Here is a 17034-nt window from a genome sequence, read left to right as displayed (position 1 = left end):
TGTATATCCTATCAGCACCAAACTACATGATATGATCAGTTCTGTTCCTACAAATGGACCTATAGGACTATATAATGGACACAGGAGATGGATCTATAAAGATGTGATCAGACTATCCAGGCAGGCCTTGTGCTGAGCTTGGCAAAACAGAGAACAGAGGATAGTTCTTTGATAAAAAGTGCACACCATCTAACCAAAAATAAAAATGGACAAAGGAGGTCAACAGAAAGAAGTGAAGGGGGTTTTCTAATGCCATAGAGCAGACTGAACAAGTAATAGGAATACAGCTCTTACCAAGTCCCCTCTATTTCCCTAACCACAAGATGTGCTGCTGCATACCAGCAATCATTCTATGAGATCAAGACTTTACTGTTTATTGATTCACTATTTACAAGCTGAAAACAGACAAACAGTTCAGAAGTGTAGTAAGAAATCAATGGATCACTGTTAATTTCCCTCCCAGTATCCATTGTTCGCTATGAGATGCTTCCACACAGCTTTTATGGGAGCTCTCTAAGCAACAATGCAGCCCTTCTTAATCCAAGCAGCAACATACTTTTCAAAGTTTCATTTCCAAGAAGATACTTCAGCTGCTGAAAGGTTTAAAATTTCTCAGTTTGTCAAGCTCTTTGGGGCGGTGGGAGGAAGGAAAGATTGGTAGGTCCAGCAGTGAAAATAAATTCCCTAAAGAAGAGAAGGTTGGGCACTGAATAATAAGTGGAAAAATGGCCAAAACATCAGTCGTGAAAAGTCAAACTTCTGTAAGTGTTCCTACAAGATCTCACATTTATTTACAGACGGTAACACATGTAGACTTATAACAATCTTCTGAAATACATAAAGATAACCTTTTCCCTGCAGATTAGTTATCCCAGGTGCAAAGAAGATAACACTAACAATTCCCAAAGTCCGACTTGCTGCAAAACTAATGAAGTCAGGTCACATATTTTCTGGTCTTGATATGAAACTCATTCAAAACAGCAGGCTTTACTAACACAAAATGCTTAAAACACCCTGCAGAGGAGCAAAAGGATTTTTTTTATTGCAGCCATTTAGGAACACTGACAATCATTTGTCAGAGGCCCATCGTAAGAGTACTGCCACCAAAATTCAGTTCTCAACATATAACTACTGATTTATACTCACCCTGGTTTTGCTTATGAACATAAGTAACTTGTGTTTCTACAGCAAAGTAAAAAGTATGAGAAATTTCTTCTTTCTTAGATAAAGAACACATCAGCAAGTCATAATAGGTAATTACAAGGGGTTTGTACTGCATTAAGAAATATTTTACAGAGTGTGCTTAAAAGGTATAGAATAAGATGCAGCATTTCTGGCCAAAGTATTTAAATGTAGAAATTCATTGACTATTTTTCTACTGTACCTAGAATTTAAAGAAAAGTAAGTGGTCAGAACTCCAAAGCACAAGTGCTCATGCATTCATTTGCTACAGTCATACAGCTGTATGGACGCTGTGTGACAAACACTGTTAGAATTACATGATTTTCTCTTCACACTGGAGAAGTGTGGTGCTATAGAGTAAGACTAAGGTTTGTGGTTTACTGATTGGAAAAAATCTGCTGTGTTGCTGTCTATATAGGCTGCATTGTGGCCAATCTTTGCCCAAAGGATAAATATATATGGCTTGCTTTTCTGCCCAGACATAGCCTCCACTGACATGTACATTCAAAATGCTAAACTAAATTCACCCCCTTCACCTCAAAAGTTATGCAATTTAGCAATGTTTCAAATCTATAGCTAAAATTTCAGGCTTCTGTAGCACTGAGGAGCTTTAACCAGTGACTATTTTCAAGACACGCAAAGAAAAAAAATAAATTAGCTCATGCAGAGTCATGTGAATAATGAATCCCCTTATGAAGCCCTAGAGATCCCCAAGTTAACAGCTAATGCAAGAGATTTTGGACAAATTTTGCAGGCCAATCTAGCTTGAACTAAATCTCAAAAAATATAATAAGATGTGTCAGATATTGGACAAGATAGTCAAAGAAGAAAAATAATATGAAAGAAACTTTTCCCTGGTGAGATATTATTTTTCGGTTAAAAATTAGAAACTTTCTTTTTCCCCAGTCATATTTGTACATCACTTTTTCACAGAATCTGATGTAATCAGAAGTTACCAAAAAGAAGAAAAAGAACCACAGCCCATTACATTTATTCTATATTGTGGTTTAGGTGAAAGCTGGGAATGAAAAGCCATGTTATCCACTGACAGATCATCAAAAGCCTTCCAGGAAAGTAACTTATGGTCCATGTAGAGCAAGCAACAGAATCACTGGGTCTAAAGTAACCACTGGTGACAATAAGACAACTGGGAAGCATCATTCCAATAGCCACCTTTTAAAACCTGAAAACGAATAAATTGGCAATTGCTAATTATAATAATTGCTGCTGGATAAAGTCTGAGCAATTACCACTTTGTCCTTAAGCCAGGTATAGCCTGAAGTAGGAGGCAGCAAATTCAGGTATTTCAAAATATACTGCTTCAAAGCAGAAGGTACTTAGTGAGATTTTAAAGAAAGGAAATACCACTTAAACCCCCCCCCAAAACTCTCCTAAAATGGCACATTAAAATTTAGTAGCTGCTTTAAATTTTTAATTTAAATTGTTTCATGAAGCATCATGAGAAATCCTGGCATCCTATATCTTCCATTTTGTTAAATTTAGAATAACCGAGACCAGTTTTTATCCAATGGTGATTGAAACATTTACCACCACCCTCTTCTCTCTCCCCAGCTCTTCTTTCTCCATGTTCCTTCTACGTCTTTCTTGCTTTGTGTTGTTTAAAAAAAAAAAAAGTCAGATAGATGTAGGAAGTCTATTTGGAGTAAGTTTGTCAGAGTATATAGCTATAGCTTCAGTCGACTCAAAAGATTTATAGTGTACAATACTTGAAAAGTTCTAGTTAATCATAGTCTATATTAAATAATTCCTTTTTAACAATCATAAAAATTTTAGTGGGAAACTAGTGAAAAGTTATTAAAGACAGCATAGTCCAACACTGACATAAAGAGCAATAGCAGTTCAAAAGCAGTGTGGTTTCTTCAAAGAAAATTTGTTCCCTCCTTTAACAATTTTACTACACTAATAAGTGAACAGAACAGGCAACAATAGAGTTTTATGTGCTTTTTCACAAGACATTGTGAAGAGTTGTCTCACAAATTTTAACAAGGAAAATAAATAGCCTTGAGCACACATGCATTTAACTAGAGACACCCACTCATATTCATGCTAGGGAAGAAATAGTGTAAATCTATTCTTAAACAAAATAAATAAAATTAAAACTGGAATAAGCAAATCTCTATTAAGTAATTGTATTATTGATACATTTATTAACAATTGGAAAGCGAGAGTCATGAAATGAAGGTGTTCTGAATAAATACACAAAGAAACTCTCATCCAAAGAGAAGTAGAGGAATAAGGGTGATCAAGGGGAAAAGTACATTCTGTGTTGTCTTGTTTTGAAATACACTATAAATACTTAAAATGTTATTATGCAAAAAACAGAGCTTAGTACTATTAAATAAATTATTGTAAAATTTGATTTTTTAAAGAAAAATGTTAATTGACATCAAGTGTAAAGTCAAAACCAAATAACTTTGCTTCATATATCAGTAAGAACTGTTAAGTCTTGAACATTTCTACAGGTATATTTGAGAAAGTAAATCTTAGAGAAAGTATTTATAACATTCAAAACTATGCACTGTGGTTTGCAGAGCAGACACTGGACTCCTTCCAGGAGGTGGAAGCACTCCATGTAGAGCCAGAATGGTGGGAGTGATTATGGCAGACCCAGAGCCTTCCTCTCATTAGAAAAAGGTGATTCTGGGAATCTGTCACATCCAGCCAGCAGAAAAAAGGGAGCAGGAGATATTCCAGGCAAGATGCAGCAAAAGTGGTTTGCAAACAAAGCACTTGCTGCAAGACAGGGTGTTTTTGTTGGGTTCTGGTTTGTATTCATTCTAAACAACGTCCTCCAGAAACACCAATATCCCAGTTTAGCCTGTACCTATATTGGTGAACGAGCAGAAGCTGAACAGTAACAGTAGTACTTAAAGTGAAAAAAATGTTTAAAGCACAAAGCTTGTAATAAATTCCTAGCTTATGCCTGAAACTTCAGGGCCTGGGCAGACACTTAAAAGCCACAAACACACACGTGGCCAAACAAACCCAAATTGTTGCAGAGATCCGAAGCCACTGCTGAAGGTTTGGGTTTTCATTGCCTTCACTTGGCGACCAGTTTAGCTTGAGGGGATGTCAGTGTTAGCTGACATTGTGCAGCGAGGGGTCTGTCACAGACATAACTGATCATGGGAGGAACAAGAGAGGCGTTATTTTTGTTTCCCACAAGTATTCCACGGGCAGTGACTGCGTTCAAGGTTTAAAGCCAATCCCAGCTCAAATGCCTAGGTGCCAAAAGGCAGACGGGTTCTTAAAAGTCACTGCTTTGCGGTGGGGCTGTTTCTCACTCTTAACGGTGGTGCAACTTTACAACGCTGTCTGAGTGGTGTGAAAAGAAAGGAATAAGTTGAATGAAGGCTTTTATGGTTCCCCAGTAGCTCCTGTCACTCAAAACACAGCCGTTCTTAATCCCAGTTCCAATAAACAGTGGAAACCATTCCCCTGAAATTCATGTTGCAAAGCAGGGTAAAGGGAAGGGTTCAGACGACCGCCTTGCTCTTGGGCCTGGGGGATGCCAGCAGCTTTAGTAGCCAAGTTAGCTCATTAGAAAAGGCAGAAACTAGTTCAAAGGTGAACAAAACGATGAAATAAAGGAGAAATATTCTTCATCTGTCCAGATTTTAGTCAGCCCTTTAAAGAGGATGAAATTCAGTGGGGCAAATAAATTTTAGAAGCAGACTAGCTGACTAGGATTTTTTTAGTTTTTTATTGAAATTTTTTTCTCATTTCAGATGAAAGGGCAGGATAGAACTTTGCATCCCAAATGCCAAACTTTTTTTTCAAGAAAGGGGATATATTTCAAGAATACCCATTGTTAAAGCACACACACTGAGTCCCTGTTATGTGAGTTAGCAGTAGAAATTAGAGGCCAGAGCTTTGGCTGTTTCTGCCTGCCAGGGATTCACATTTACCCACAGTCAAATAATTTTGTTGGTCCAAGTTTATATACCTACAGAGTTGGTTTTAATAACACCTATCAAATTGATACGCTAACCCTTATTTAATATCAATAAAGTACTTAGTAATTCTAGAGTATAATTCAGTTGAGGGTCACTAAAGAAAAACATTATTTTAGAGTCTGAAAAGAATTATATAGGGGCATTTTCTTCCTTTGATGGTTGAAACTTGGCCCACATCACTGATAAAGTTTTGATTTAATGGCTGTTCTGTGTCCTATGTCAAATAATACATCGTTTTGGTTCCATTCCAAGCAAATAAGTGACTACACTGGGCTGCTAGTCATGGTATCAATCCTTACGAAAGACTCACAAAAAGGATAAATAGGCTACATAATGAAAGAAACATAAAAGTGGTACAAGACAAACTATTCAGGGTATCACAGCATGAAAACATTTTGTGATTACTGAAATGCCAATATGGCAAGCTTTCATGTAATATTCTCTGCTCTTCAAAAACACAGGAGGGTCATCTTACCATTTTGAAATTTAAAAATTTAAAAACGCTCAGTTGAGAGCCTTCTTTCAAACCCCCAAAGAGGAGAAAGCATAAAAAGCTATATAACTGGGTGAAAAAAACAACAACAACAGAACAAATGAAACCCCAACAAACAAATAAACAAACCCCCACAAACAAATAAAAGCCAAAACAAACAAAAAGCCAAAACAAGAACCCAGCAACAACAAAAGAAACAACAGCAACAAAAGACACACAAGAGGGAGAACTACTATAATCCAACCTAAATGGATGGAAAGGGGAAAAGCAGGAATTTGCATTCAGTCCCAGGACCAGCAAAGAAGAAACAGAAATATACTTAATCTTCTCTCAAGGGCAAGGAGGAAAGCCAGAGGAACAGTGTAGTTCCTGCTCTGCTCTCAGGCTCACCTAGAGAACATCTATATTGGTCTTTTACTCCAGACCAGGAACACACTCCTGTCATAAATACTGGGGCTGTTCTCCCTCACTTGTTTTTATTCACATTTCAGAGCACAAATAGCATGCTCTAAACACAAATCTGTGCTCTGTCTGCCGATGGGCATTTGGTCTAGATGGTAAGACCAGATCTTGCCCTAAGGAGAAAAAACACAAAATGTGTAAACTGGATGCCAGGTCCATTGATGCTCCTTTAAAAACGAAATAAATCTCTCACTAACACAGATATAACTCTATACACTATCCACCCCTTGGGTTGGATTGTTACTTCCCCAAATAGATTTTCAAAACAATAAGCACCCAAACTGTTACATGCCAAAAAAAAAAAAAAAAGGGAACAAAGAATTTACTGATAAGGAATAATTCAATAAGGAAAAGTGGACTATTAGAGAAGCAGGTTGAAAACAATGCGACTTTTCCCTCAGTCTTTGGGAATTACTACAAGCCAAAAATATAAGTTTAAGAAACCCAGTAGGATATATGACTCCTTCAATTTCTACTGAGTTATAACTGAATGATTTTCAAGCTTTCAATGGAATATGCAGGTACCATAGAGCCATAATAGTCAGATTAAAAATGCATTATAGATTCCAAGGAGACTAAGCTATATCTCTGAGTAACTCAGTGGAATTTATTACTCCTTGCACACTGGCTGCTATTATGATCAAAAGCAATTATTCATGTTAAAAGTGTGACTGTCAGTTTTAAAAATGTCCCAATGTAACCCATGTCTCCTGCTACCATACAGTCTTCAAGCCATCCAGAAAGCAGATCTTTAGGAGGTATAGTATGAATTATTTATTTATTTGCCTTCTAGAGCGATTCTTTATGAAAGAATTACAATCACATAACTACAGTGGTAGAGAGAACAAGAGAATCATTGAAGTACTACAGAAACAGTACAAGATAAAGGTATTTTGAAATACAGAATTGAATCAAATCTGAACCCAGTTCAAACTGTCCTACTACAACTGAAAATGAATTACAATTTTGGAAGTACTTCTCCAAATTGCACATCCAGCTGACACCACAGCCACAGTTAACCACAAATCAAAGCCAAACCACAACATTTTACTGGGGATATTAGTTATTGCTGTCAGTTCTTCTCAAAAGATTTTTAAGAGAATCATAATTTTGGCAATAATTGCAGCACTTTCATATTTTCAGTTCATCAAGGAGAAAAGTTTAAAATCAGTTAAACAAAGGATTTTATTTCTAATATGTTGTTAAATTCTTTACTAGATTTAGGTAAGCTTAAGCCAAGTGAAATTTTTTGGTAACACTCAGTTTGCCAAGGGATGCCTGATATTTTTCTGCTAACACAATAAAAAACACAATACAGATAAGTGTGGTGGTTTTTTTTTTTCCTAGCTGCATGAATCCACTTATCTCACCTCAAGACATCTGGCAAAATAGAAAAACAGATGCAGGATACTGACATCTTCATGCAAGTCATTCATGACCTAGAAAGAATCAGACTGAAAAGCATGATCCTTTCTTGTGCTGTGCCTCCTTGTGGATATCACTATTTGTCATCCCCAGTTTGCTATATTTTGATATAGATACAGTCAAAACACACATGCTAACACCAGGGGCAAAATGACAGGCATGTATAACATTACACCATTACAGAATTTTCTTCTGCAGAGCCTACAGAGACCCCTCTGGTTCTCACAACACCCTACACCCCTACTTTCAGGCCAGAAAAACCAATTTGCATCTGGTTTTTTTGAAGTAATATGTACTTGACAGTGTCCTATTTTTGAAATGGTAGATAATAACCCATTTCTAACATTTTGAGCTTTTTTAAAAATTAATTCTCCTTTCCTCTCAACCTAAGAAAGCAAAGTTGAACGCAGACCAGCGGTTGAACTCCTACTGACTGCCATGTGTTTGATTCAAAATACATTAGCAACTAAGTAAAAACAAGCTGAAGATACAGCGGGAAGGTTCAATAATTTCATATATACTACTAGAAGGAGTAGTAAAAAAAGTGCATATCCAGCACATATAAAATAAATACATAAATACTAACTAAAATTTTAATTTTTTGCTTTTTGAAAAATCTAGCTATTTTGTGGGACCCACAGACTCAATATGTTTGATTTTAGTTTAGGTTTTCCTGTGCAAATACTGTAAATGAACACAGTATTTTTAACAGAAATTTCACCAATGCAAAAATAATGTAAGAAAACCAGTTCATTTTGCTCAAGTACTGTCCCATTTCTCCACAGAGCTAGATAACTTTTTGCTGAATATAATTTCAATCTAGCATTCATTTATTAAAATGCTCAGGAACAGGAAAAATATTTTTGATAAATGCAATACATAAAACTGTGCCATTAGTAAACCTGCAATTTTGGCAACAGCAGGAGCACACGGTACCTTTGACATCACTGCTATGGCATTTGTAATAGTGAGCTGAAGCCACTTTCCTGAAAGGTGTTCCACCTGGAGGCATGAAAGGCAACCAGTGTAGAGGTAAGCCATCACAAAAAGTTTTAAACTGTGATTTTCTATACTTACCCTTTATATTTTCCCAGAGTAAAAATGTGCTATGGTTTGTAAGATGAGCACTAAGATTATGCTGGGACATTCACCCATTTCCTAATGTCCTTACTTACCAAGCAATTCAGTTTTGGCATACTTTTAAGGAGTGTCTCTGACAATGTTGATGGGGATGAATATTTTTCACTCAGTGCGAGGAATACTGTGGTAGAAACAGTGAGGTGGACACAAGCCAGCTGGAGAATGTGTTTGTGTGGCTACCCAGTTACACACCCCCCCTTTGCTGGCCCTGGCCTACAGCTTGGGCTGAGACAAGTGAAAGAAAACAAAGTGCAATCAATATTAAAAGTGGGGAAATAAGCTCCACACTTTTTTCACTAGTTTGTCAAAAAAAAGATCATCTGTTCATTCATTCTTCCTGTTTCCTAGCAAATATGACATTCCATAAGGCAGAAACATTGGAAAGTTAATTTTGGAGCAATTACACCCTTGCAGACTTTCTCAGCTTTCATTTTTATTTCTCATTCAAAAAGTTATTAGTGTTAATGATACCCTTGGCTAATCCCATCCTCACAGGACCAGGTGGTACATGTTAACACCTCCAAATTAACAGCTATGTTTAAGATAGAGACACTGGTAGGCTTGTTCAGCCCTTTATATGAGAAGAAGCTACTTGTCTCACTAAATGGGAAAGGTCAGGTCAGTACTTGCAGGCTGGCACCAGTCTTAAGAGGTTCACTGTAAGGGTCTGCAGTAGTGTCTAGGCAAATGTTGAGAGTAAAAATAAAGTTTCAAGGAGTTAGTAGGCAAGAAAAATTTCCAGAAGAATGGTATGGCTCAAAATATTCCAGTTTTACACCAAGGAGTATGATATATTTTTCCCTAAGGCATGAGTGCCTATACTCTTCTGGTTCATTCATTTACTGTAGTCTCCACTATAACTTCATCTTTCTTATTTAGGGTTGTATTGAAGAAACAAAGAAAATGTGTCTTGCTAAAAATTCACATTTTACCTTCAGTTGAATTAAACAGGGCTAACATGAATGTGAATTTGATTAGGGACAAGCAACTTTATACTGAGAACTCTGTTTTTACACAGGCTTTGGAAAAGCACTTTTTCTCCTTGTGAATATTTTCTTTTTCTTTTTTTGAGTGATTAGAATATAACACTTCTATTAGACAAGACATATATGTGAGAAAGAGTGATGTTTGTCAATCGTATTAATTGAGGTGAAAAACCAGCCTGGATTAAAAAGGACGGGGACAGATTTTAATGTTTTAAAGTAGGGGTTTCAGTGTTCCACCAGCAGTGCTAACTTATGTAACATCATGGTGATTTTTATCTAGGATTGATAGATGTGCATATATGAAAAAGGTTTTTTAATAGAATAGTTTAGTCCATATTTATGTCTGCATCAATATAACTGTTCTCATAAAACTATACACCAGAACTGATGTAGTAAATCTAATCCAAAACCTGAACACCATGTATCTGTTATAAAAGCTGATGACTTTTAGGCCCTTGATGGATGGTACTAGGCAACAGCTTCTTCCCATACAGAGCTGTAAATGGATCAGTACTTGCTGATTCACTGCCTGCATCAGACATCTCAGGACCAGATGACACTCAAGACAAGTCCTAGATGACTGGAGAATTTTGTAGGCATATAAGGTGTGCTGACTGAGGCAAGAATTGAGTCCTTCTGTGAGACAGAGGTCCAAGTTTCAGGACATTAAAATCAAAACCTTTTGTCTTCAGGCATCTGCAGTTCATTCTTTTCATATAAAGAATTGCCTAAAACCTGCTTGGAGAGTTTCCAATTTTGATATAAGTAATTTTTCAACTCAAAGTACCTAGGAAACAAACTTTCCTGCAATGGGCTTAGTGCTAATTAAGAGAAATGCCTACTCTAGAAGCAACATGGCAACTCAGAATGGATAAGATGCATATACTCACGAACAAAGCAAATACTCATTCTGTTATTCAGCCTAATGGAAAGGGGGGATAAAATAGAAAAAGCAAACCCATAGATAATCCTGGGTATGTAAAGAAAGCATAAAGACGAAATCAGTGAGAGTGCAATGTTGAGCGGGTGGTAACAGTAATCTCTGTGATGACTGGTGCACGCAGTTTGCTATACCATGAATAAAATACTGCTTTTAGACCTGATCTAAGGACGATCAGTACTTCCACAGAAAGCAGTCAAATACTCCATTAATCAAAAGATAATTGTAGATACCATCCCAGCTTCCAGTCTCACCAGAGCCACTCTGTTCATAGGTCCCAAGAGTCCCCTCTTGTCCTCTCATCTCCTATTAACCACTATGACCAGTACCATCCCCTAATCATCATTTCATGTACCTTTATCTCTGTCATTCTCTTTCATCTCCTGCAGTTGCTCTAACTCTTATTTTATCAAAGCCTTGTTTTACCCCAGCAAGCAAACTGAGAGTTATTGGAAGAAGGAATCTGGTGGAGCTCCCAGGGAAGCACAGAGAAGTGGCATACAATTAGGCACTATATCTGAGCCCTGGAGCTTGCTGTACCATGGATTTAATGAGAGAAGCAGATGGGTGGAGATACTACACACAGTAAAGGCATAAACAAAAAGATACAAATGAAACCTTCCATGCATTCCCAAAAAGGTCAAATAAAAGGGTCATGCTTTCCCTCCTTGGGCAGTTGTTTGAGTATTTTTAACACCAAGGTCTTTAAGGGGCTCCAGAAATAACACCTAACAATTCTTCAGCTAGTAGCCAGTTACAAAGCACTGAGGCCATTTCAGAAACACCCTCAGTAAAGCATCTCCTGTAGTGTAAGGCAGCTTAGAGGGATTCCCAGGTGACAGAAAATCCCTGGGCCTCTCCACTCACCTGCCATTTCTCTGGCTGGAGAAGCCACCATCAGCAGCAGTTCCAACGCAGACACTTCCAGGTAAGGCATGGCCTCCCCTGCAGCCTCTTCTCCCTAACTGCTACTGTTCTACTCCTCTGCCCTTTTTCTTGGACCCCCTCTCTTGGATTCCTGGGTCAAGCAAGAGAAAGGGGTTAGGATGGGCTAGGTAAAAGGGCTAAGATACTTCTGCTACTATTTTTAGAGAGAGATGCTGAACTTTTAGATCAGTACTAGAAACAAGGAGCTACTGCCTTTTAAAACTGAAAGAACATTTCAGATGTCTATGTGGCAGCTGAAGAGTCTACAGGAAGCTTTGCAAAACAATGCAAAAATCGAACCAGTGTTTCTCACACAGCTACTTGGTTCCAGGGCATATTTCATGCAATTACTCAGCAAGGCACTGACATCTTCATGTAGAGCAAGTGAGGAGGCCCCAAGACTTGAAACCACAAACTGGCCAGGTGCAAAATCTGCATGCTCCAAGAGGATCTGTTACACCAATTACCCACTTGGTGGTTTGAGACAGTCTTGCAGGAATTGTGCTTCACACACTATCCACAGCAAATCGTTACTGCATATGGTATATATTTACTAACATTCTACATATGGATGAGCTATATGTTCATATCCATCCATTTCCAGAATTTTCTATGTCAAAGCTGTAGGAGTAAGAGTAGCTTAGAGGAAGAAAACAGGAATTTTTATTTTTCTGCATGAGCACTGGGTTGCAGCTGATCCTTTGGATAGGTGCAAAAATACATGGTGTAACATACCCAAGCACATGCATTTCCTAGACTCACTTCCACAAACCTTGGTTTATGCTGCGTTTTATTGCTGGCAGTAGAACTGTTGCACCTACATAGTGAGCACAAGAGGTTGTAACATCTATAACTCACAAATACCGCATGCAGATGTACTTTCACAGTTTACAACTCTGCTGAAATGGGTTTCTCATAATTCAGAGAGTGCTTACGCACTGTTTCCACCACATAGCAAAATTATTTCATAATAAGATAAGAATCTCTGCTGCAGCAGATGAAAAACATTTGCTTGGAATATTCCAGCTAAACTGCAGATGAATGGCCCATTGCATTATGTACATCCTGATTACAGAACTCAGGGAATACAGTGGTGGGTTCAAGTTACCTGTTTTCTCTAGTCTTATTGGCAGTTTTGGGTATTCGTTACATTTTCCTTCTGGAGCCCCATCTAAGCTAGAAGACTACTAAGAAGACAGCAATTCAGACACCTTTAAAAGCATGAGAATCCAGGATACTTGGTATTAGGGCACATTCATTTTTAAAGTATGGAGAACCATAAACATTTTCTTTAAAAAAAAATAAGTAATTACATATGTAGTTTAAAAGCTGACATCATCTAAAGTTATGAACACTGAAAGCAAGACCATAACTACATTAGATTATGAAAGAAGCCCTGACCAGAAGGGGAAAATTATGTTCCTCACTCTTGCAAAGATACCATGGAAAGACAGCAGGCACAAGAGGTCCAGATCACTAAAGGAACAGGCTGAGTGAGCAATTATAAGGAGATTTTGGATAAATTACATGATTATCCACTACTTAAGGAATAGGACTGAAGAAGATGAATCCTGTCTCTGTGTTTGCCTTTGACCTGTTTCAAGGCTCCTGTTTTCCAAGTCACTTAAGCCGTTCAAATTATTAAAAGTTCCATGTTACAGTTCCAGTTGTTTTTTTTACTTCATTAGCACCACTCATAAATAAAACCAAGTGGATACATAAATGTTTCAGCACCATAAGGCTGATGTAAAATCCATATAGTTGATGTCACTCATACTCCATCCCAGCATAATCAATAGCAAAATACTGTGCACATCTTGAAGATTCTTCCCAGCCATCAGACTGCCTGGTTGGGCAGTTTTGTCTCAAGTATTTTTCAGAAGAATAGATGCAATTGACCTTGACAACTTTTTCTCTACTGTCATGTTTCTGCTAAATGGACAATTTGTATCCATCTTCTCCTCACTAATCTATGACTCCTAAGGGTGAAGAGGGGACTTCCAATGAAAAAATTGCTATCTTGAACTCAAGTGGACTGTGGCAAGTGTGGCAGGAGCATCTTGCTCTGCTATGAGAAGTATTAAATCCATCCAAATGGAGGGGAACTGCCTGGAAACTGTTTTCCAGAAGAAACTGCAGCAGGAGACCAGGATGACAACTGAACCTCAAAGTGTGGGTGCTTTTTATTTAAGCTCTTCCTAGTGAAGGCACGTGCAACTTTTCTCTTTCTTGATATGCCAATCATATTCAATTTACTCATTCTTCTGCATGGTTACTAGAAGCCACCAGGGCTACTGTCAAGGGGCAATCAAAGTAAAAAACTTTAAATATTCAAATGCATCTGGTGGAGAGCATGGTGTCCCTCACATCATAAAGGGCTGCTGCCATAAAAACACCCTAACTCTGCCTTTGCTTGCTCTGCTGCAGTCTTTACAGTATTGTCTAACTAAAGCAATCAAAACAACCATCTACTATGAGAGCTATATTCAGTTGGGGAAAAAAAAGTATCAAAATACACCAAACACTCTTCATCCAAAACACTCTTTATTTTGACCTCTATTAGTACAAGAACCCTGTTGTTATCTTTTCTGCTTGTTCAGAACTCCCATTTGCTTCACAGCATCTTACTAGACAGTGAACAGTGGAGCTGTCAAATAAGAATACACACATTTCAGTTTAATATATCAAGTAAAAGAGGGAAGTGATAAGAATAGAAATTGTCTTTAAGGAAGGAATTAGCATGCTTACAAAAAAACCTCCACAACAACAAAACAAGTGGCCTAGTTCCCCCTTCTAGACTTTCTACCATATCCTGACTTTTCTACTACCATCTGCCAGAAAGGCAAGTTCCTCAGATATGATATCTATTTCTTGTTTTTTTCATTTACCAGCAAATCATGAAAAATCCTCCCCCACAATTTATTAACTCACTAAGTCTCATGGACCTTTTTGCTTCTTTAAAACTCTATTCAACTGTCTGAGTTTGGGATGGAATGTGATTGAACTCTTCTTTTATGGTCTATGCTTTGGACAGTTGCTGAGCTACAAAGACCCTTTACACTGGTGTAGCTTGTTCCTTCTTGTGCTGATGCCCACACATTTAGATGTGCTCCAAAGGGCTTCTAAACCAAGAGAACTCGTGAGCAAACTGCATTCATGCTGCAAGGACTTGATCACTAAAAACCCCCAAATAATATATTAGCCCCACTAAAGGAATTAAGTTTGATTGAGCTGTTCCAAACTGCACCTCATCTTGTACTTCTGGAAAGTTAGAATCTTCACCTGCTCTTAAATACTTGCAAGCAGATGGCTTTGCTGCCTTAACTATCTGCTGTCAAAAGTTAAATACATCCATCTTAGGTGTTTGCAGCTGACAATTTAATAGCATTTTCTACTGTGTGTATGCTGACCTGCATTTTCAGCTGCTTGTAACCATGCCTTTGCAGGACAGTGATTTTTCTTCTATCTCACCAGAGATGTACAGCTCATTACAGAAAACCGAGTTGCCAACTTTGATGTTTCAAAGGTCAGATTTTTTTTCTGTTATGTAAGTAAAGAAGGCATTTTTCCCCCCAATACCGTACTGGAAAGGCACACTAATTTTCAGCCTTCTGTCGCTCAGGAAAGAGCACAAGGAGTTATGCTCAAGTTTTAAGTTACTTCCTGGGAGTTCCTTTGAAAACTCCTAGTTTAATTGCTACGGTGTTTATACCAAAGCAAGAAATAACTGTCCTGTTCCACACATCGCAGGGAAGGCAGCAGGGAAGGCAGCAGGGAAGAGTTTATGAACTGTAATTACCAGCTTACCCACTCAGGTTCCTTCCTAAAAGAAGAATCATTCATCATCCTCTTTTGTGCTACCGACTCCTTAAAAGGCCTACTCAGCTTAAACTCCCGGGTATCCCACCACAGCCAGACTCCCTAAGAGCCTGTGCCAGGGTTACCTAGATGGATTTCAAAGGGAACATCGCGCCGCTTGCCTGCCTTATTTGGGAAACCCTCACTCTGCACCGGCTTGGCACAACCTCAGCGGCCGCGCAGGGCTTCGTAAACTGGAGCTCTGACAGAGATTTAACGAGAGGGAACCTCAGATTGCGATGAGCTCTGAGCACCGGCAAGAAACAGAAACGAGAGTGAAAAGGGAGGGCGCGCTGACTAGAGTTGAGCGAAACTCGTCGACTTAAAAACAAGCCCGAAAGGGCCCGGCGAGGAGCCCTCGGGAGGGCTCTGCGCGTGTTTGGCACAAAAATCTCCAGGAAGGAGGAAAAGGAAAGCCGGGGAGCGAGGGAGGGAGCCGGCGCGACCCAGGGGGGCGAGCGGCGAGGGGCCGGGGGTGTCCCCGGCCAGCGGCCCGGGACCTCCCCCGCCCGCTCGCCCCCCCTGCCCGCTCGCAGGGGCAGGGCGGGGGCGGAGCGGCGCCGGGACGCCCCTGCACCCCCGCGGCGGCCGGGAGGCCTATGGGGGCGAGGCGCCGCCGCCGGAGCGCCCGCAGCCCCTCCCCGCCGCTGCCTGCGGGAGTGGGAATAAAGACAGATAGCGGGGCAGGCAGCGGCTGGGCGGGAGGGAGGGAGCGCGCAGAAAGTTTCGTGCGGAGCCCGCGGGCGGCGGCAGCGATGCCCGTGCTGCGCGGAGCGCTGGGGCTGGGCGGGCGCCGCCGGCCTTAGGGGAGCGAGAGCGGCGCGGGGCGCGGCTGCGAGCCCCCGGCCCGGCCCGTCCTGTCCTCTCCTCGGGCGGCCGAGAGGAAGCGCCCCGGGCAGGGACGGGAGAGCGGCGCTGCCGGAGCGGGGGGAGGGAGAGCGGCACCGCGGGGCCAGCCGCGCCGGCAGAGCCGGGGGGAAAGATGAGCTTGTTGTCAACCATCGACACCAGCGCCGCGTCCGTGTACCAGCCCGCCCAGCTTCTCAACTGGGTCTATCTCTCGCTACAAGATACGCACCAGGCCAGCGCCTTCGATGCCTTCAGACCCGAGCCCTCCTCCTCCCAGCACCCCGACCTCGGCTACACCAAGAGCACCCCGGAGCTGGGCTCCTCGCTCAGCTCCAGCTATCTCAACAGCTTCTTCCAGCTCCAGCGGAGCGAGGTGAGTCCGCCCCGCCGCCCGGCGCGCAGCCCCCGGCCCCCCCGGGACACAACCGCCATGATGCCTCGGCAGCCTCCTGCCCCCTTCCCCGAGCCGGCACCGAGCCCGCCCGCGGCACGGGGCAGCCCCGCTACGCGCCCCGCTCGGCCGGGGCGGCCCGGCCGGCCGCGCTGGCTCCTTCTCCTGCTCCTCCTTCCCGGCCCCTTCCCGCCGGGCGCTCCCTCGCTGCCCGTCCCGCTAACGGGCCGGGGCGAGGCGCCGCCGCGGCCGCGGCATTGGCGCAGCCGCCGCCTCCTCCCGCCGCCCGCCGGCGGCGCGGGGCGCCCGTGTTGACAGTCTGGTCAATGGTTACACCGATTTCCCGTGCGCGGCCGGGACGCGGCCAGCGGGACGGGGGGCAGGACACGCAGTAAGTGCTACAT

The 17034-nt window shown here is 41.1% G+C and overlaps 1 protein-coding gene across 2 annotated transcripts in view; it reads left to right on the top strand.

Moving 5' to 3' along the window:
- The first annotated feature begins 15972 nt into the window (after positions 1 to 15972).
- ZCCHC24 (zinc finger CCHC-type containing 24) overlaps positions 15973 to 17034 on the top strand; it is a 111195-nt gene continuing 110133 nt past the window's right edge. The window contains exon 1 of one of the 2 annotated variants that reach the window (XM_027699953.1): positions 15973 to 16612. In XM_027699953.1, coding sequence (XP_027555754.1) covers positions 16373 to 16612 — 240 coding nt within the window. In that variant the 5' untranslated portion in view covers positions 15973 to 16372. The remainder of the gene's footprint in view (positions 16613 to 17034) is intronic. The other variant, XM_027699952.1, reaches the window with a different exon arrangement.

This window comes from Neopelma chrysocephalum, unplaced genomic scaffold (genome assembly GCF_003984885.1).
Source record: "Neopelma chrysocephalum unplaced genomic scaffold, ASM398488v2 Primary Assembly neopelma1_143, whole genome shotgun sequence".
NCBI classification, from domain to species: domain Eukaryota; kingdom Metazoa; phylum Chordata; class Aves; order Passeriformes; family Pipridae; genus Neopelma; species Neopelma chrysocephalum.
This window is presented reverse-complemented; position numbering and strand designations above follow the sequence as displayed.